The sequence below is a fragment of the Dysidea avara genome, chromosome 7 (genome assembly GCF_963678975.1).
Source record: "Dysidea avara chromosome 7, odDysAvar1.4, whole genome shotgun sequence".
Taxonomy (NCBI): domain Eukaryota; kingdom Metazoa; phylum Porifera; class Demospongiae; order Dictyoceratida; family Dysideidae; genus Dysidea; species Dysidea avara.
In genome coordinates, this window is record NC_089278.1 from 23,373,922 (window position 1) to 23,389,256 (window position 15,335).

General features: G+C 37.8%; 2 protein-coding genes and 2 pseudogenes across 2 annotated transcripts; 1 reads left to right on the forward strand and 3 right to left on the reverse strand.

The window, feature by feature from the left end:
* Positions 1 to 61: 61 nt before the first annotated feature.
* Positions 62 to 1,870, reverse strand: LOC136260434 (TNF receptor-associated factor 3-like). The gene is made up of 3 exons (XM_066054157.1): positions 506 to 1,870; positions 275 to 454; positions 62 to 220 (listed from the first exon to the last, which is right to left on the reverse strand). The coding sequence occupies exons 1-3, from the start codon at positions 1,778 to 1,780 to the stop codon at positions 140 to 142; spliced, it is 1,536 nt and encodes a 511-aa protein (XP_065910229.1). The 5' UTR covers positions 1,781 to 1,870; the 3' UTR covers positions 62 to 139.
* A 31-nt stretch (positions 1,871 to 1,901) lies between these two features.
* Positions 1,902 to 4,567, forward strand: LOC136260435 (membrane-associated transporter protein-like). The gene has a single exon (XM_066054158.1). It carries the CDS (start codon positions 1,922 to 1,924, stop codon positions 3,587 to 3,589), a length of 1,668 nt encoding a protein of 555 aa, XP_065910230.1. The 5' UTR covers positions 1,902 to 1,921; the 3' UTR covers positions 3,590 to 4,567.
* A 2,334-nt stretch (positions 4,568 to 6,901) lies between these two features.
* LOC136261278 (membrane-associated transporter protein-like) lies at positions 6,902 to 9,022 on the reverse strand (annotated as a pseudogene).
* A 3,848-nt stretch (positions 9,023 to 12,870) lies between these two features.
* LOC136261106 (membrane-associated transporter protein-like) lies at positions 12,871 to 14,534 on the reverse strand (annotated as a pseudogene).
* Between the last annotated feature and the right edge of the window lie 801 nt (positions 14,535 to 15,335).

The following is a 15,335-nucleotide window of genomic DNA, read 5'->3' on the forward strand; positions in this document are numbered from 1 at the left end:
CCCTCTAAGGATGAGACTAAATCTATGGGGTAATTAGTATATTGTGCACACATACCATTCGTGACAGAATATATGAAAACAACTCATAGGCTTTCAGAAAAGTGCAAACAGTTAGAATCTAAAGAAGAGTCTCCACAGTTTAGTCCCACTCATCCACTTGAGTGTAACACACTTCAAAGTACGCACAATCATTCATGACGTACTGGCACTCATCTGCATCCTACATATATTATGCAGGTAAACCAAACTACAATCAATTGTGCAGTACACTTACTCCTTGGTCCACAGTTTCTGCTCCTTTTACATTGTCATACTTCAAACTGGTACGACAATGTTTCGAATTGCTAAGTTGGTTCAGAAGTGAAACAGTAAAATTTCCTTTGGGTTGGTATGCTACATCCCCATTATTGAAGTATGCACTGTTTTTCGTGATGTGCACGCTTTTAATTATTTCCTACATGTACATTATATGAACATACAAACACCACATATACTTTGGACTTACACTCTGCATTTCTTTACTACCATGCTGCAAATCTTTGATTAATTTAATATGGACAGAAAATTGAGTGACTCTATAGCCTTTCCCTCCAGGAATAATATGAACATAGACCCTGTAGCCATTCTCATGCGTGAGAAAGATTGGACTCTTATAAACAGTACGGTGATCTTTTTTATGAGAGACGTTGGTTATCTTCATTATTACTGGAGCTACCAGTTCAGTTTGACTTGTTAGTGAGCTTGATAATTCCAGCCGTGTTTCCCAATCCAGAGTACTTAATAGTTTGCTTAGGAACGAGCCATTCATCATTTTCCAATGGGCAAACTCCTCTTGCGTTCTATGTAACTCAGTGGTAACCACATCAAGCTTCCCATGCAGTTTAGCATTAAGGTCTTGTAAGTGTTGAACTTCATTTTGATGTAATAGATCATCCTCAAGTGGGAAAAGTGGTTCATTTTTCTTCTGGTGTTTCGATGCAAGCTCAACCTCCTTCGGTTTGTCATCCCAAGATTTATAAAACCTCCCTTCCCCAACTTGTAACTTGAGATCTATTAATTCTTCTTTGGTCTTCACAAGTTCATTTCTCATCAGCTGGAAATGTTCTTTCATGCAAGTGTCATCATGCTCGCCTTGACTGCCACTCAGGATCATGGCTTCACATCCCATAGTACGAAACCGACAGTAAACCTTTTGCAATGGACATTTCCTCAGGTGCTGTTTCAACTCACTCCTAGTGATATCTGTAAGGCCACACTCATTGGGACAGGCTAACGGTAACTTGGCGCACGTGTCCCTATGTTGCCCTATGATCCATCCATACTCTCCAGTCACGTGGCAATGTTCACAGTTCACTTGACGATGCAAACACTCATTTTGAAGGTGGGTGGTTACGTTTTGTCTCTGAACAAGCATCTCACAACCACCTGGGCACTGCACATCTTCAAATTCACACAAGCGTAAGTGATCTTCTGTCTTCTCTAACTCATCTCGCCATTTGCAGCCTTTGTCCTTGTTCTGACACAGAATAAGCAACTTCTTAATTTCGCGATCTGATAACTTGTTCGGAAAGGTTGTAAAAAAGACGTCGCTATCATCACAGGATGGACACCCTCCTTCTTCGCTTATTCTCTTCTCCAGACACAACTTGCAGAAATTGTTGCCGCAACAAACAGACAATTGTGGTTCGCGAGCTACCAGTTGACATATTTGGCACAACAGTGCTCCAGGAGGCGTGATAACAAACGTATAAGCGTAACCACTTCCACTACTCGCCATCATAGCCCTAGTGCTCTCGCATAAACAGACCACTTCTTTATGCGTATGGCCCGCGTATGGGTGGGCCCCAAAACCACACACAAAAGGGGTCTGGCTAAATCACGTGCCCGCCAATTTATATTAAGCGCCTACAGGAGGTTGGAGATGTGGTGGCGGCTAAAAATAATCGCTTTGACTGGCGTTTCTGGCATGATAGACTTCCTCTATGCTGTAGAAGGTGCGTATTTTGTACCAGCTATTTATGATAAAGGATTATCCACCTTTTATGGATCCATGTTGCTATCCCTTAGTCCCGTATTGGGTATTCTGTTTCAGAGTTACCTTGGGTCTGCTAGTGACCAGTGTAAGTGTCGCTGGGGGAAACGTAGACCTTTTATACTAGCACTGACTATTTGTTGTATTTGTGGATTAGTACTATTCCCCTTTACTGAAGACGTATCAGATCTGCTGGGTGGAGCAAGGCTTCCTGTTCTTATTGTGTTAACAGTAATAGCAACAACTCTGGTTGACTTTGGTGCAGGTGCTCTACAAGTTCCATCCAGGGCTTACCTGTTAGATGTCCTACCGCAAAAGCACACTAAATTTGGCAACATATTATACTCCGTATGGGTATCAGTAGGGGCTACAATAGGATTTGCTTTTGGTGCTATAAACTGGTCATCTGATTTTAGTACGCAAGTTAAAATAGTGTGTGGTATATCACTGGTGATCACTGTAATCTGTGTTACCCTAACACTGTTCAGTGTTGATGAACAAAACCCACAAGTGAAGGTAACAGTAAAAGAGACTACTGATGCATCATGTAAACCTCCCTCATCAGATAATGGCGACATTGATATAATGGAACGTACAAATGATGATAATAACGATAGATGTTCTTGTGATGTATCAATTGCAAGTGATGACAGAGAAGCTGCTTGTAATGGTGCTAAAATTCAAGGACAGTGTGCCCATATGATGAAATACTTGTCGATAGATGACTTGACCATATTGCCAAATGGAGAGTATGTTACAGATGTCGTATTTGATGATCAGAAAAATTGTGGATGTGATTGCATTAGTAACTTTACTAGCTCACTAGTAGGAAATTATCGTTTCACTAAATATATGTCCTCGCCAATGTGGATATTAACATTTGCCTACTTCTTTGGATTTCTAGCAATATTTAGTGAGACCTTTTTCTTCACAGACTATGTAGCAGATACCATATACAATGGTGATATTACAGCACCAGAGAACTCAACAGCTTACAATGAATACATCAAGGGTGTCAGAATTGGCTCACTTGCATTTGGCGTAGCATCACTTTCATCGTTAATCACTTCAATGTTGTTGGGACCAACAATGAAGTTGATCGGAACAAGACCAACCTTTGTAGCTTCTTATGTAGTAGTAATGATGCAAAGTGGTATCATGATTTTTAATCGTAATGTTATAGTGTTGTTCCTCCTATCAGCAACTATGCTGTGTAATAGTGTACTACTGACAATTGTTCCATTTATTTTAATATCTCAGTACGAAACCAAATCAATACTGTTGAGAAAGGTTTGGCCATATGCAGATAAGAATTTAATCGGAAGAGCTTGTTCTGTTCTCATCACAGCTTTACTCTTGTCACAAACTATTGCACTACTGACTAATGGACCATTACAAGATTTATATGGTGGTGCAGAGTCTGTGATGATTATTACATGTGCTTCTTCTTTTGTGGGTGCAGTCATCGCTTGCTTTGTAACAATTCCTCCTACGGAAACCAGTAATAAGAATTCCGTCAAACTACCAAAAATCAAGGAAGAAATAACAGAGTTATGACACTTAGCTACTAAGGGTATGTTCCATACCACCAGATGTACTACAAGTGATAACGTGCATTTGCATTTAATGCATCGTTTATGGCATTTAAGACTACTGAATATGATTGAGAGTATGTATTTTATGTAGGTCTGTCATTCATGTTTATCACAATAGAACTATTGCTGTATAATGAAGAGTTGTGACTATATGTGACCTGAGTATTCATTGTGAACAATGGTGACTGTCATTTACTGTGTTGTATTTAATTTTCAGTGTTGATTGTTCTCACTGAATATGTATGCCATAAATCTTGTGTGACTTAGCAAACTTTCACTAACTGAGTGATGGTGTGTATCCATTCACTGGACTGGATTACTAGACTACTGGACTCAAGTTTTTCTTTCATAGCCAGACTTAGCCACTGAAGTATATTAGAATTCATCTTGAGACAACTTGCACATTATTCACTAAAGCTACACTAAAACCTTAGTGTAGTTTGAATAAATGATGATCTGCCTACTGCTAACAATGTTACAAGCACTGTGCACATGATGCTACTAATGCACCTGTCTGTCTTCTATAATAGTACACATTGACATGGATTATGTTACCAGTCAGACAAGAGTTAGCATCGATGCATCATTGTGATTCTCACTAAAGGGGAAAAAAGGCAATATGGAATTGAGAAACTAAAGTAGGGATTAGTCAAAACTCAGTAGTCACCTCTTTTATAAAGACAACGCAACTCTATGGTTAGGCCACCTCATTACAGTGAACATGTCAAATAGGTTTCAAGGTATATACTTCATGACCATGCATGGCCCCAGATAAAGCACTTGAATATCATTATTACAAGATCCCAGAAAAGCTGTGGTAGTGTATTTCATGAGTTTGTTTACGAAGTCATCTATATTAGTGACTTCTTATTAGTGTAAAGAATTAATTTGTATAGTGGACTCTAGGCTTATTAATCAAGACTCCTGTGAGAGTGTTGATGTGTATGTTACAGAAGGATTAAGAGGTCATTATAGATTTAGAAATTTGCTTACTAAATATGATCACACCATCTTCTCCTTTGTTAAGTATATGGCAAATTTAATTAGCAAGTTCTGCACAAAGTGCTCCATGTCAGAGTTATACGTATACCTGTATACTTAGAGCATGCTCAGAGGCAGATCAGGATGTAGCATAAGGAGCAAATGCTCCCCCAAGGTGTATGGAAACATGTATACAGAGGAGCTACATGTACATGCACATTTGCTAGCTTTATCACTATATCGGGTGGATTTAACATCATCCTCTGCTCTGGCTTAACTAGTATAGTCAGTTTGTGTTCACCTGAGCAAATATGGTGGTATCAAAAAGGTGAATACATGGTCAGCTGTTTGGGTAGCTGACCCATACAACAAGAGTTATTAACAAGAAATGAGGGCTCAGGTGAACATAAACTAACTATAGAGCAGCCTATAACTCTAATAGTACAGTCATTGCAAAATCATTTATTACTATTAAGTGAGACCTTTGAATGGTATTGTTGATTACACTTAATGAACTATAAAATTAATGGTATTCGGTATAACAGAACCTTTCACTCTAACCACAGGACTGGGTGCTAGTAGCTCCCCTGACACTTTTTGTTGTCAAATTGCAAGTCTACAAATTATATAATAACTACAAAGTAGCTATATGTCTTGCTGTTACAATGCACATAATGAGCTAAGCTGCTAACTTGGTATTCCCTTTTTGGTACAGAAGCTACATGGGAGGCATTCTTGCCATCCCCACATAATTATATTATGCATTTAATATAATCAATCTGCTATTGTGTGCATGAAAGCCTAAAGACTTCATTTTCAGGTAATAACACTTTGTTTTTTAAAAACAACTATTCCACTATATATTTCACCATTTTAATCCCATTCCACTGTTTATACACTCCCCAGGGGAATGACTTGCACAAAATTGCTATTATGGATCTTTTCCCCTACCCCAATTACAAGAAATAGTAGTCGGCATGGTTATACAAGATTATATAATCATGATGTAGTAACTATAAATGAAGAAATTAACACGGAGGTTCTAATATAGCTACTTCATGACCTCATATGTTTGTCTCATACAAGGGAGCCGGTTCCAATATATGTATGGTGTAGCTGCTTCATGGCTTCATAAAATGATACTGTATGTTTGCAAGGACGGATCTATGGGGGAAGGGGGGTTGTGCTAAGCGGCATCTATATAGCAGGAACTATATATGAAAATCGGCTGCTGGTTAATACAACTATATATACAGCTATAGTATAGTGTGTGATCCCACAGAAAATTTCACAAATTTAACTTCTGAGATTGAATTTTGATTGAATTTCATGAATAAACGTAAGTATTTTAACTAAGTGAAATTAGCATTATTCTCTAGCAATGGTAACACAAGGTGTCCATATAAAGGGCATAGTACAGGGGATTTATCACTTCTTGCAACACAGAAAGCAAAATTCCAAAAGCGTCATATGGCTTCTTTAATTGACCAAAGATGTTGTTCTATAGTCCATATTAGGAATGATAACAGTAAACAACCACCATAATGGGAGTGAACTATACATGTTTGTGGCTGGCTAGTTCACATGTAAGAAGCCATACCACGCTCTATGCTTTTCACTCTCCAATGTTGCAAGCCCCTGTATCAGGACTCATGTTAGTAAGAACAAGCTATAGCTAGTGGCCATGGGGGCCCCAACCAGTTTTGCTTATACAGTATAGCTATCTGTGTTCAAATTAGAATGTAGCAATGCTACAGTGTGTTTAGCATCAACAACATGTGTGGCCACTATAACAAGATGTTCTTAATTATAGAGGTGGTGCATGTTTGTAAAGTGGTATAATTATTAGTAGCAAGTTATTTTAGTATCAAGTTTCAATTTCAGTATAGGTTTCAATTTGAGTGTCAGGTTTCAATTTCCACTGAACAAGTTACATCATATAGTGGCTTGCTACTGTGCCTCACACACACACTTACTCCTTCTGCCATGTTATGGATGACAGTTTTTTATTGCAGCGATTGGTCAAATATAATTCATTGGATTTATTTATTAACAGTTTTCTGGGTATGATTCCTTCTATTTGGGCCACCATCCCATTGACTTTGAGAGAAAGAGGTGTTACTGAGGGATGGTCTGCCCTTCACCAATTCCTGCAGCGACATGTTATACTAACACTTGACTGTTATACATGTATTTTTGTATGTAGCCATCATGTATTTGATGCCGTAAAAAAAAACATTATGCATGATGTGTCCATGCATCAACCCTTCTATATTAAAATCTATACGATCATCTTAAAATATTATTATGAATATAGCACATGCATGACTATCTATACCTGCTTTCACCTTTATACACAATAAAGTGATATTACAGTGTTCACAATTCAGTTGCATCTAAGCTAATTTCACTTTCATCTTTAATAATTTCATTTTTTGCTATGGCATGACGAGGAATTATTACAAAGCAAGCGATGACTGCACCCACAAAAGAAGAAGCACATGTAATAATCATCACAGACTCTGCACCACCGTATAAATCTTTCAATGGTCCATTAGTCAGTAGTGCAATAGTTTGTGACAAGAGTAAAGCAATTATGAACACCGAACAAGCTTTTCCAACCAAATCCTTATCTGCATATGGCCAGTCTTTTCGTAAGAGCATTGAATTGGTTTCATATTCAGATATTAAAATGAATGGCACTGTCAGCATAATGATAGTAGTGTAATAAATAGCTGGTGCCAATAGGAACAAAACGATGACATTGCAGTTAAATATCATGATACCACTTTGTATCATTAATATTACATTTGAAGTTACAAAAGTTAGTCTCCTTCCAAGTAGCTTCATTATTGGTCCTAGCAGTAAGGAAATAATTAGTGAAGATAGTGCTGATATGCCAAATGCAAGTGAGCCAATCCTTACACCTTCAGTGTAATTCTCATATGCTGTTGAGTTCTCTGGAGCAGTAACATCACCATTGTAAACAGTCTCTGCTACAAAGTCTGTGAAGAAAAATGTCTGACTGTAGAGTCCTAGAAATCCAAAGAAAGAATCAAGCATTAATATCCACATTGGTAATGACATGTACTTTGCAAAGTGATAATTTCCTACCAGTGAAGAAATGAGGTTATCCCAGCAATTAACTTTACATGTACACGTAGCTTTTCTCTGATCATCAGATGATATGTTTCTTTGTTCATCATCAGGCACGGTGTATCTTTTAGATGGGGCAGCATTTTCGCTAACTAAACTTACAGACACACGCCTCATTCTTTTGGCACACTCAGTTCGAATGATGATATCGGTACTAGCTGTTTCTCTGTCTCTATTCATATTTAGTACTGCATCTCCATGTATGTCTGCTATAGTAGTGATTCTGTTTATCTCAATGTCTCCTTTAGCGGATGTCGGTGATCCACATGATCGTAAATCTTCTACTGCCGCCACCTTTGCTAATGAATTTTGCTCTTTAACACTGAACAGTGTTAGGGTAACACAGATTACAGTGATCACCAGTGATATGCCACACACTACTTTAATTTGTGTATTAAAATCAGATGACCAGTTTATTGCACCAAAAGCAAATCCAACTGTTGCCCCTATTGATATCCACACGGAGCATATTACATTACCAATTTTTGTGTGTTCTTCGGGTAGGACATCTAATAGGTAAGCCCTGGATGGTGCCTGCCGGGAGAGCTCCCACACCAAAGTCAACCAGAGTTGTCGCTACTACTGTTAACACAATGAGAACCGTAAGCTGTGCTCTACTCAGAAGGTCTGATATGTCTTCAGTAAAGGGGAATAGTACTAATCCACAAATACAACAGATAGTCATTGCTAGTATAAAAGGTCTACGTTTCCCCCAACGACACTTGCACCGGTCACTAGCAGACCCAAGGTAATTTTGAAACAGAATACCCAATATGGGACTGACGGACAGCAACATGGATCCATAAATAGTGGATAACCCCTTGCCATAAATAGCTGGTACAAAATACGCACCTTCTACAGCGTACAATAAATCAATAACGCCAGCGACTCCATTCAAAGCGATAATTCTGGGCCACCACATGGCTCAAAAGTAGGCATGATAGCCGATAGCCACGTTCTGTATTTGTGATGAGCTTCTTGTTGCTCACTAGTCTGGCGCCGCCCACCCTTACTAAAGGGAGGGCGGCGCCAAACCCATAATGCACCTATCAGTATTAATCCCCCTCCTGGGCTTACTAGGGGATTAATGGGGGATTTTGGCCTGATTTTTATCAGAAATTCTGCCCCATTAGTGGGGCATTTGACTGTTCGAAATTCTAGGAGATGGTTGTTTAATAACTTGCAAGCTACATAAGTCGGCATTCCAGTATCCGAGAATTTTTAATAAAATAAGTCTCCGTATATTCCCAATAGAACCCTGGCACAAAATCTCGCACAAAATAACAACACTCGTTTAACTCGGGATTGCTCGTAGTCCGAGCTCCAATGAGGATGAAAGTCGCTATGGAGTTTTTCCACACGCTGATTATTATAAAAATCTTAGTTTTGTCGTGCGCGTTACATATAAGTAAGTTTTGTGCTGTTTTGTAAGGCCAATGAAACTTGATTAGCAGTTTCGCGTCATCGCCCGCATGCTTTTGATACACCCGCATGGAATTTCATTATTGGTATTTCACATCGAAATACTCTAATAGAACAGTCACTTTTATTCTAATAGAGCAATCAGCCATACTCTAATGGAAAAATCACTTGTTTAGGAGTTACAGAAATAGCTGAATATTCTAGTAACGTATTTCAGCTATTTAATGCAAGAGTAATCAATGTAGATCTCACTGTCTTTTGGCAGAAATCTTATGTTTGGGATGTGTGTTGTGCTTTTGGAAAATAATGAATAATGAATAATAACCTCCCGCCCGCATCAAATTTTCAAAAATCTGAGCGAGAAACTGGTAATCAAGTTTCATTGGCCTAATCTTTTCAAGCCTTGCAGTAAATGTATGTAGAATAGTTTAAAAAACGTACTGTCGGGTGGAAGGTAGTCACTGGTGCTTACTTTAAAGTGCATAGTTACTTCGCTCGGGTTAGCGATTTTCAGCTCCAGAGCAATTTTCTGATGGCTGTGTCATCAGCTCAAAAGTATAAACCACTCAAGTTCAAAGTCGGCATAACAATGCCATAATTGAAAACCACAACTCCACCTTAGGTATTGTTGCATCATTGTGACACCTCCACTTTAGTTGTTTACCTTTATAAGCTGTTAACTTGATGTTAGTTTTTCTTACTTGACATAGCCACTTGTCTATGGGTATACACCATTCTATTGACAAGTGTGCAGTAGGTGAAACTGACATATTTGCTCACCACAAAGCATACAAAGATCATTGAGATCCGATAAGACCTCAAGTTACTCTCATTACATGTACAAACCTGCAGCTAGAAGCAACTGCAGTTTCAAAACAGTCCAGATTGCTAGATGGCTTCCTAATTCAATTGTGCCATTTTCCCCTTTTTAATGTATGGGGAGCCCCAGAGAAAAAATATACCCTTTTTCAGTTTTTAAGCACTGTGCATGCCAAAGTAGCTAATTCCAACTCAACAAACTATATATTTCTGAGATCGGCAATCAATACTCTATCTATTGAGCATATAAAAGGTCCATTTTTACAAAATTTAAAAATCGGCCTGGAATGCCTAACATAAGAACTAAGTCCGGGCAAACTTGATTAATTGTTTCTCATCTCCGCCCGCATCCCTTTTTATCCTACCGCTTCTAATTTCATTATTGCTATTATTAGACACATTCAGATGCTAAGAAGGCTGACTATCATTTTACAGCACAGCAAATGTCACTCGCATCCCATGGCCAGAAACGGTGGTAACACCTGAGCATAAGTACTAGTTCTTAAAAGGCTTTGGCTAACCTTTATAGTAACAGTAATTGTAGCATACGCACTATAGCTAACTTTTTATTATGTAACACACACATACTGTAACTTTTTGTTTGCAATCAGTAATTATAACATACATACTCTTATTGATTGTAACGTGCACTGCACTATTTGTTGATTTTGCATCCTAGGCAAACCAGCTGTGCTGCATGTCTGCCTAGTAATTAATAATAAAGAACAGACAGACTTAATTTGGAGTATTTTCTTTAATAATGAATAATGACCTCCCACCCGCATGGAAATCTGAATTTTTGTGGATGAGAAACAAGTAATCAAGTTTGCCTGGCCTAACCTGTTCCTAAAGTGTACTGCAGCCATATACTATATGGAGATTTGACCACTAGTCATTCCCCCATGGGTGGAGAATTTGATTTTTCAAAAAGTCAAATCCCCACCATTTCCCATTTTACGCCCGGTGAGGGAGGTGGGGAATAATATTGATAGGTACATAACTAGCTATAGGTTCAGACAACTAACACCCTCTCACAATTGCACAACAGGTGCATGTTAGAATAATAGTGCATGTAATTGAAACTGGAAGATTTTGAAATTTGAATGATATGAGATTGAGCATTTCATTGGCATGTGTATACTTGAATTAAGTATTGCCATTATGTAAAGACTGTACAAGTAGATAATCAGTTATTTTTAAAATAGACCAATGCACTTCATTGTATGTACATGTATAGACACATCTTTAGGTGCAGACAGAATTCCATAGCAGAACCAACTATTAATTATCTGCTGAATATTCTATTAGAGTAGTTAAGTGACTGCTCTATTAGAGTATCTCAATCTTGTGCACCTCCAATGCTGATCCCAGTGATCAGGGCCCTTGTTGGATACCCTTTAGCATAAATCCAGTGTTAATGACTTGAAAAGATGATTATAAGTGGGTTTAACGAGTATTTGTACCATTATAACTATGCTAAGACAAAAGTTCATTATAATCTTCAGCATATTGATCAAGTAAAGTCTAAAAGCGAAAAGTGAAGGGGGAGGGGGCATTCTTGCCATCCCCACATAATTACATTATACATATAATCAATCTACTATTTTGTGCATGGTGAAATACAAAGCCTAAAGGAGTGTTAATACTTCACTTTCAGGTAATAGCACTTTGTTTTTTTCAAAATATACTTCACCATTTTAATTCCATTCCACTGTTTATACACTCCCAAGGGGAATGACTTGCACAAAATTGCTATTATGGATCTTTCCCCTACCCCAAGAAATAGCAGTCGGCATGGTTACACAAGACTATATAATTATTATGTAGTAACTATAAGTGAAGAAATTAACAAGGAGGTTCCAATATAGCTACTTCATGACCACATACTGCATGTATGTTTGTCTCATGGTTCCAATATATGATGGTGTAGCTACTTTTGGCCTTGTAAAATATTACCATATGTTTGTCTTATACAAGGATGAAGCTATGGGAGGGGGGTTGTACTAAGTGGCATCTATAGCAGGAGCTACGAAAATTGGCTGCTGGTCAATACAACTATATTATACAGTTATGTAGTATAGTGTGTGATCCCACAGAAAGTTTCACAAGTTTAACCTCTAAGATTGAATTTTATGAATAAACGTATAGTAAGTATTTTAACTAAGTGAAATTGGCATTATTCTCTAGCAATGGTAACACCAGTTGTCCATATAAAGGGTACAGTGTCAGGACTCATGTTAGTAAGAACAAGCTAGTGGCCATGGGGACCCCCAACCAATTTTGCTTATACAGTGTATAGCTATCTGTGTTCAAATTAGAATGTAGCAATGCTACAGTGTGTTTAGCATCAACAACATGTGTGGCCACTATAACAAGATGTTCTTATAGAGGTGGTGCATGTTTGTAAAGTGGTATACTTATTAGTAGCAGTTTATATTATATGAAGTTATTTTAGTATCAAGTCAGTTTCAATTTCAGTGTCAGGTTTCAATTTCCACTGTACGTTACACTATACAGTGGCTTACTACTGTACCCCACACACACGCTTACTCCTTCCACCATGTTATGGATGATAGTTTTTTTATTGCGGTGATTGGTCAAATATAATTCATTGGATTTATTTATTAACAGTTTTCTGGGTATGATTCCTTCTATTTGGGCCACCATCCCATTGACTTTGAGGGAAAGAGGTGTTACTGAGGGATGGTCTGCCCTTCTCCAATTCCTGCAGCGACATGTTACTAACACTTGACTGTTATATATGTATTTTTGTATGTAGCCATCATGTATTTGATGCCGTAAAAAAAACAAAAAACATTATGTATGATGTGTCCATGCATCAACCCTTCTATATTAAAATCCATGTAACCATCTTAAAATATTATTATGAATATAGCACATGCATGACTATCGATCTATACCTGCTTTCACCTTTATACACAATAAAGTGATATTACAGTTTACAATTCAGTTGCATCTAAGCTAATTTCACTTTCATCTTTAATAATTTCTTTTTTTGCTATGGCATGATGAGGAATTATTACAAAGCAAGCAATGACTGCACCCACAAAAGAAGGAGCACATGTAATAATCATCACAGACTCTGCACCACCGTATAAATCTTTCAATGGTCCATTAGTCAGTAGTGCAATAGTTTGTGACAAGAGTAAAGCAATTATGAACACCGAACAAGCTTTTCCAACCAAATCCTTATCTGCATATGGCCAGTCTTTTCGTAAGAGCATTGAATTGGTTTCATATTCAGATATTAAAATGAATGGCACTGTCAGCATAATGATAGTAGTGTAATAAATAGCTGCAGTGGCGGATATAGGGGGGTTGCAATGGTTTCAGCTGAAACTCCCTCTGAAAATAGTGCGCGCCCCTAATTCATCTACGACGTGTGATAAAATCACCATGAGTTATAGCTATATAGTGTATTATATTAGGACTTTCTACTGGTGAAACTTCATACTTTTGCCCTTGAAATCACCATTACGGTGTTCAATAGCAGCTTGTGACCTTTTTTTTTTTTGGTCTTCGACTTACAGCTAAGCTGCATCTGAAACCCCCTCTGAAAAATTTCTAGATCCACCACTGAGCTGGTGCCAGTAGGAACAAAACGATGACATTGCGGTTAAATATCATGATACCACTTTGTATCATTAATATTACATTTGAAGTTACAAAAGTTAGTTTCCTTCCAAGTAGCTTCATTATTGGTCCTAGCAGTAAGGAAATAATTAGTGAAGATAGTGCTGATATGCCAAATGCAAGTGAGCCAATCCTTACACCTTCAGTGTAATTCTCATATGCTGTTGAGTTCTCTGGAGCAGTAACATCACCATTGTAAACAGTCTCTGCTACAAAGTCTGTGAAGAAAAATGTCTGACTGTAGAGTCCTAGAAATCCAAAGAAAGAATCAAGCATTAATATCCACATTGGTAATGACATGTACTTTGCAAAGTGATAATTTCCTACCAGTGAAGAAATGAGGTTATCCCAACAATTAATTTTACATGTACATGTAGCTTTTCTCTGATCATCAGATGATATGTTTCTTTGTTCATCATCAGGCACAGTGTATCTTTTAGCTGGGGCAGAAGTTATGCTAACTAAACTAGGTACAAACTAGGTAAGCCCTGGATAGTGCCTGGAGAGCTCCCACACCAGTCAACCAGATTTGTCGCTATTATCGAAGTGTAAGTTGTGTTCCACCCATGTACCCAGCAGATCTGATATGTCTTCAGTAAAGGGGAATAGTACTAATCCACAAATACAACAGATAGTCAGTGCTAGTATAAAAGGTCTATGTTTCCCCCAGCAACACTTACACTGGTCACTAGCAGACCCAAGATAACTCTGAAACAGAATACCCAATATGGGACTGAGGCCAGCAGCATGGATCCATAAATAATAGACAATCCTTTGTCATAAATAGCTGGTACAAAATACGCACCTTCTACAGTGTACAATAAATCAATGACACCAGCAACTCCATTCAAAGCGATTATTCTTGGCCACCACATGGCTCAAAAGCAGTATATGATAATGGATAGCCACGCCCCATACTTGTGATGAATAAAAATAAATAACTGGCGCCACCTGCGGCAACACCAAAAACCCATAAGGCATAATCCTATAACCAAGAGTACCAGACTGAGTGAATAATGTAACCTATAACGACAGTACGTACTATTTGGAGGCAGCCGCCCGTCCTTTCGAAGGGCTGTCTGCAATTATTATAGTACTACCCTATGCTGCTGTTGCTTCTGCTGACTTATTCACAGGAGGTGCTTATTGATTAGAAATTATAAGCAACCTAAATATTAAAAAGTTTAATTGATAAGTGTCACCTTGGGTATATGAATTTCATAAGGAGTTTAAACCGTTGCCCCTAGCAACCTGAATTTTACATTATTTTCAAACTCCAATTTTTAAAAGATAGCATATATAGGTTATGAAGTAGCCACATTTTAAAGTTTGCAGTTTCCCCATACATTAACAGTTGCTCCTTCTGGGCAATCACATGGATAATGTATGGGAAAACCAAAAAATTCAAAATGTCATATCTCAAGATCTATTATACTCTATTGCTTTAAAATTTAGAGAGGTCAATTGTGAGATTCACACTTACAAATAATGTTAAATTGAGAAATGACATTAATTAAATTTGTTGTTTTCCCACACATTATTTATGTGATTGCCCAGAAGGTGCAACTGTTGCCCCCTCTCATAGACAATGCATGGAAAAATGACAAACTTTAAAATGTTGTATCTTATGACCTATATATGCTATCCATTTAAAATTTGGAGATGTTACTATATAC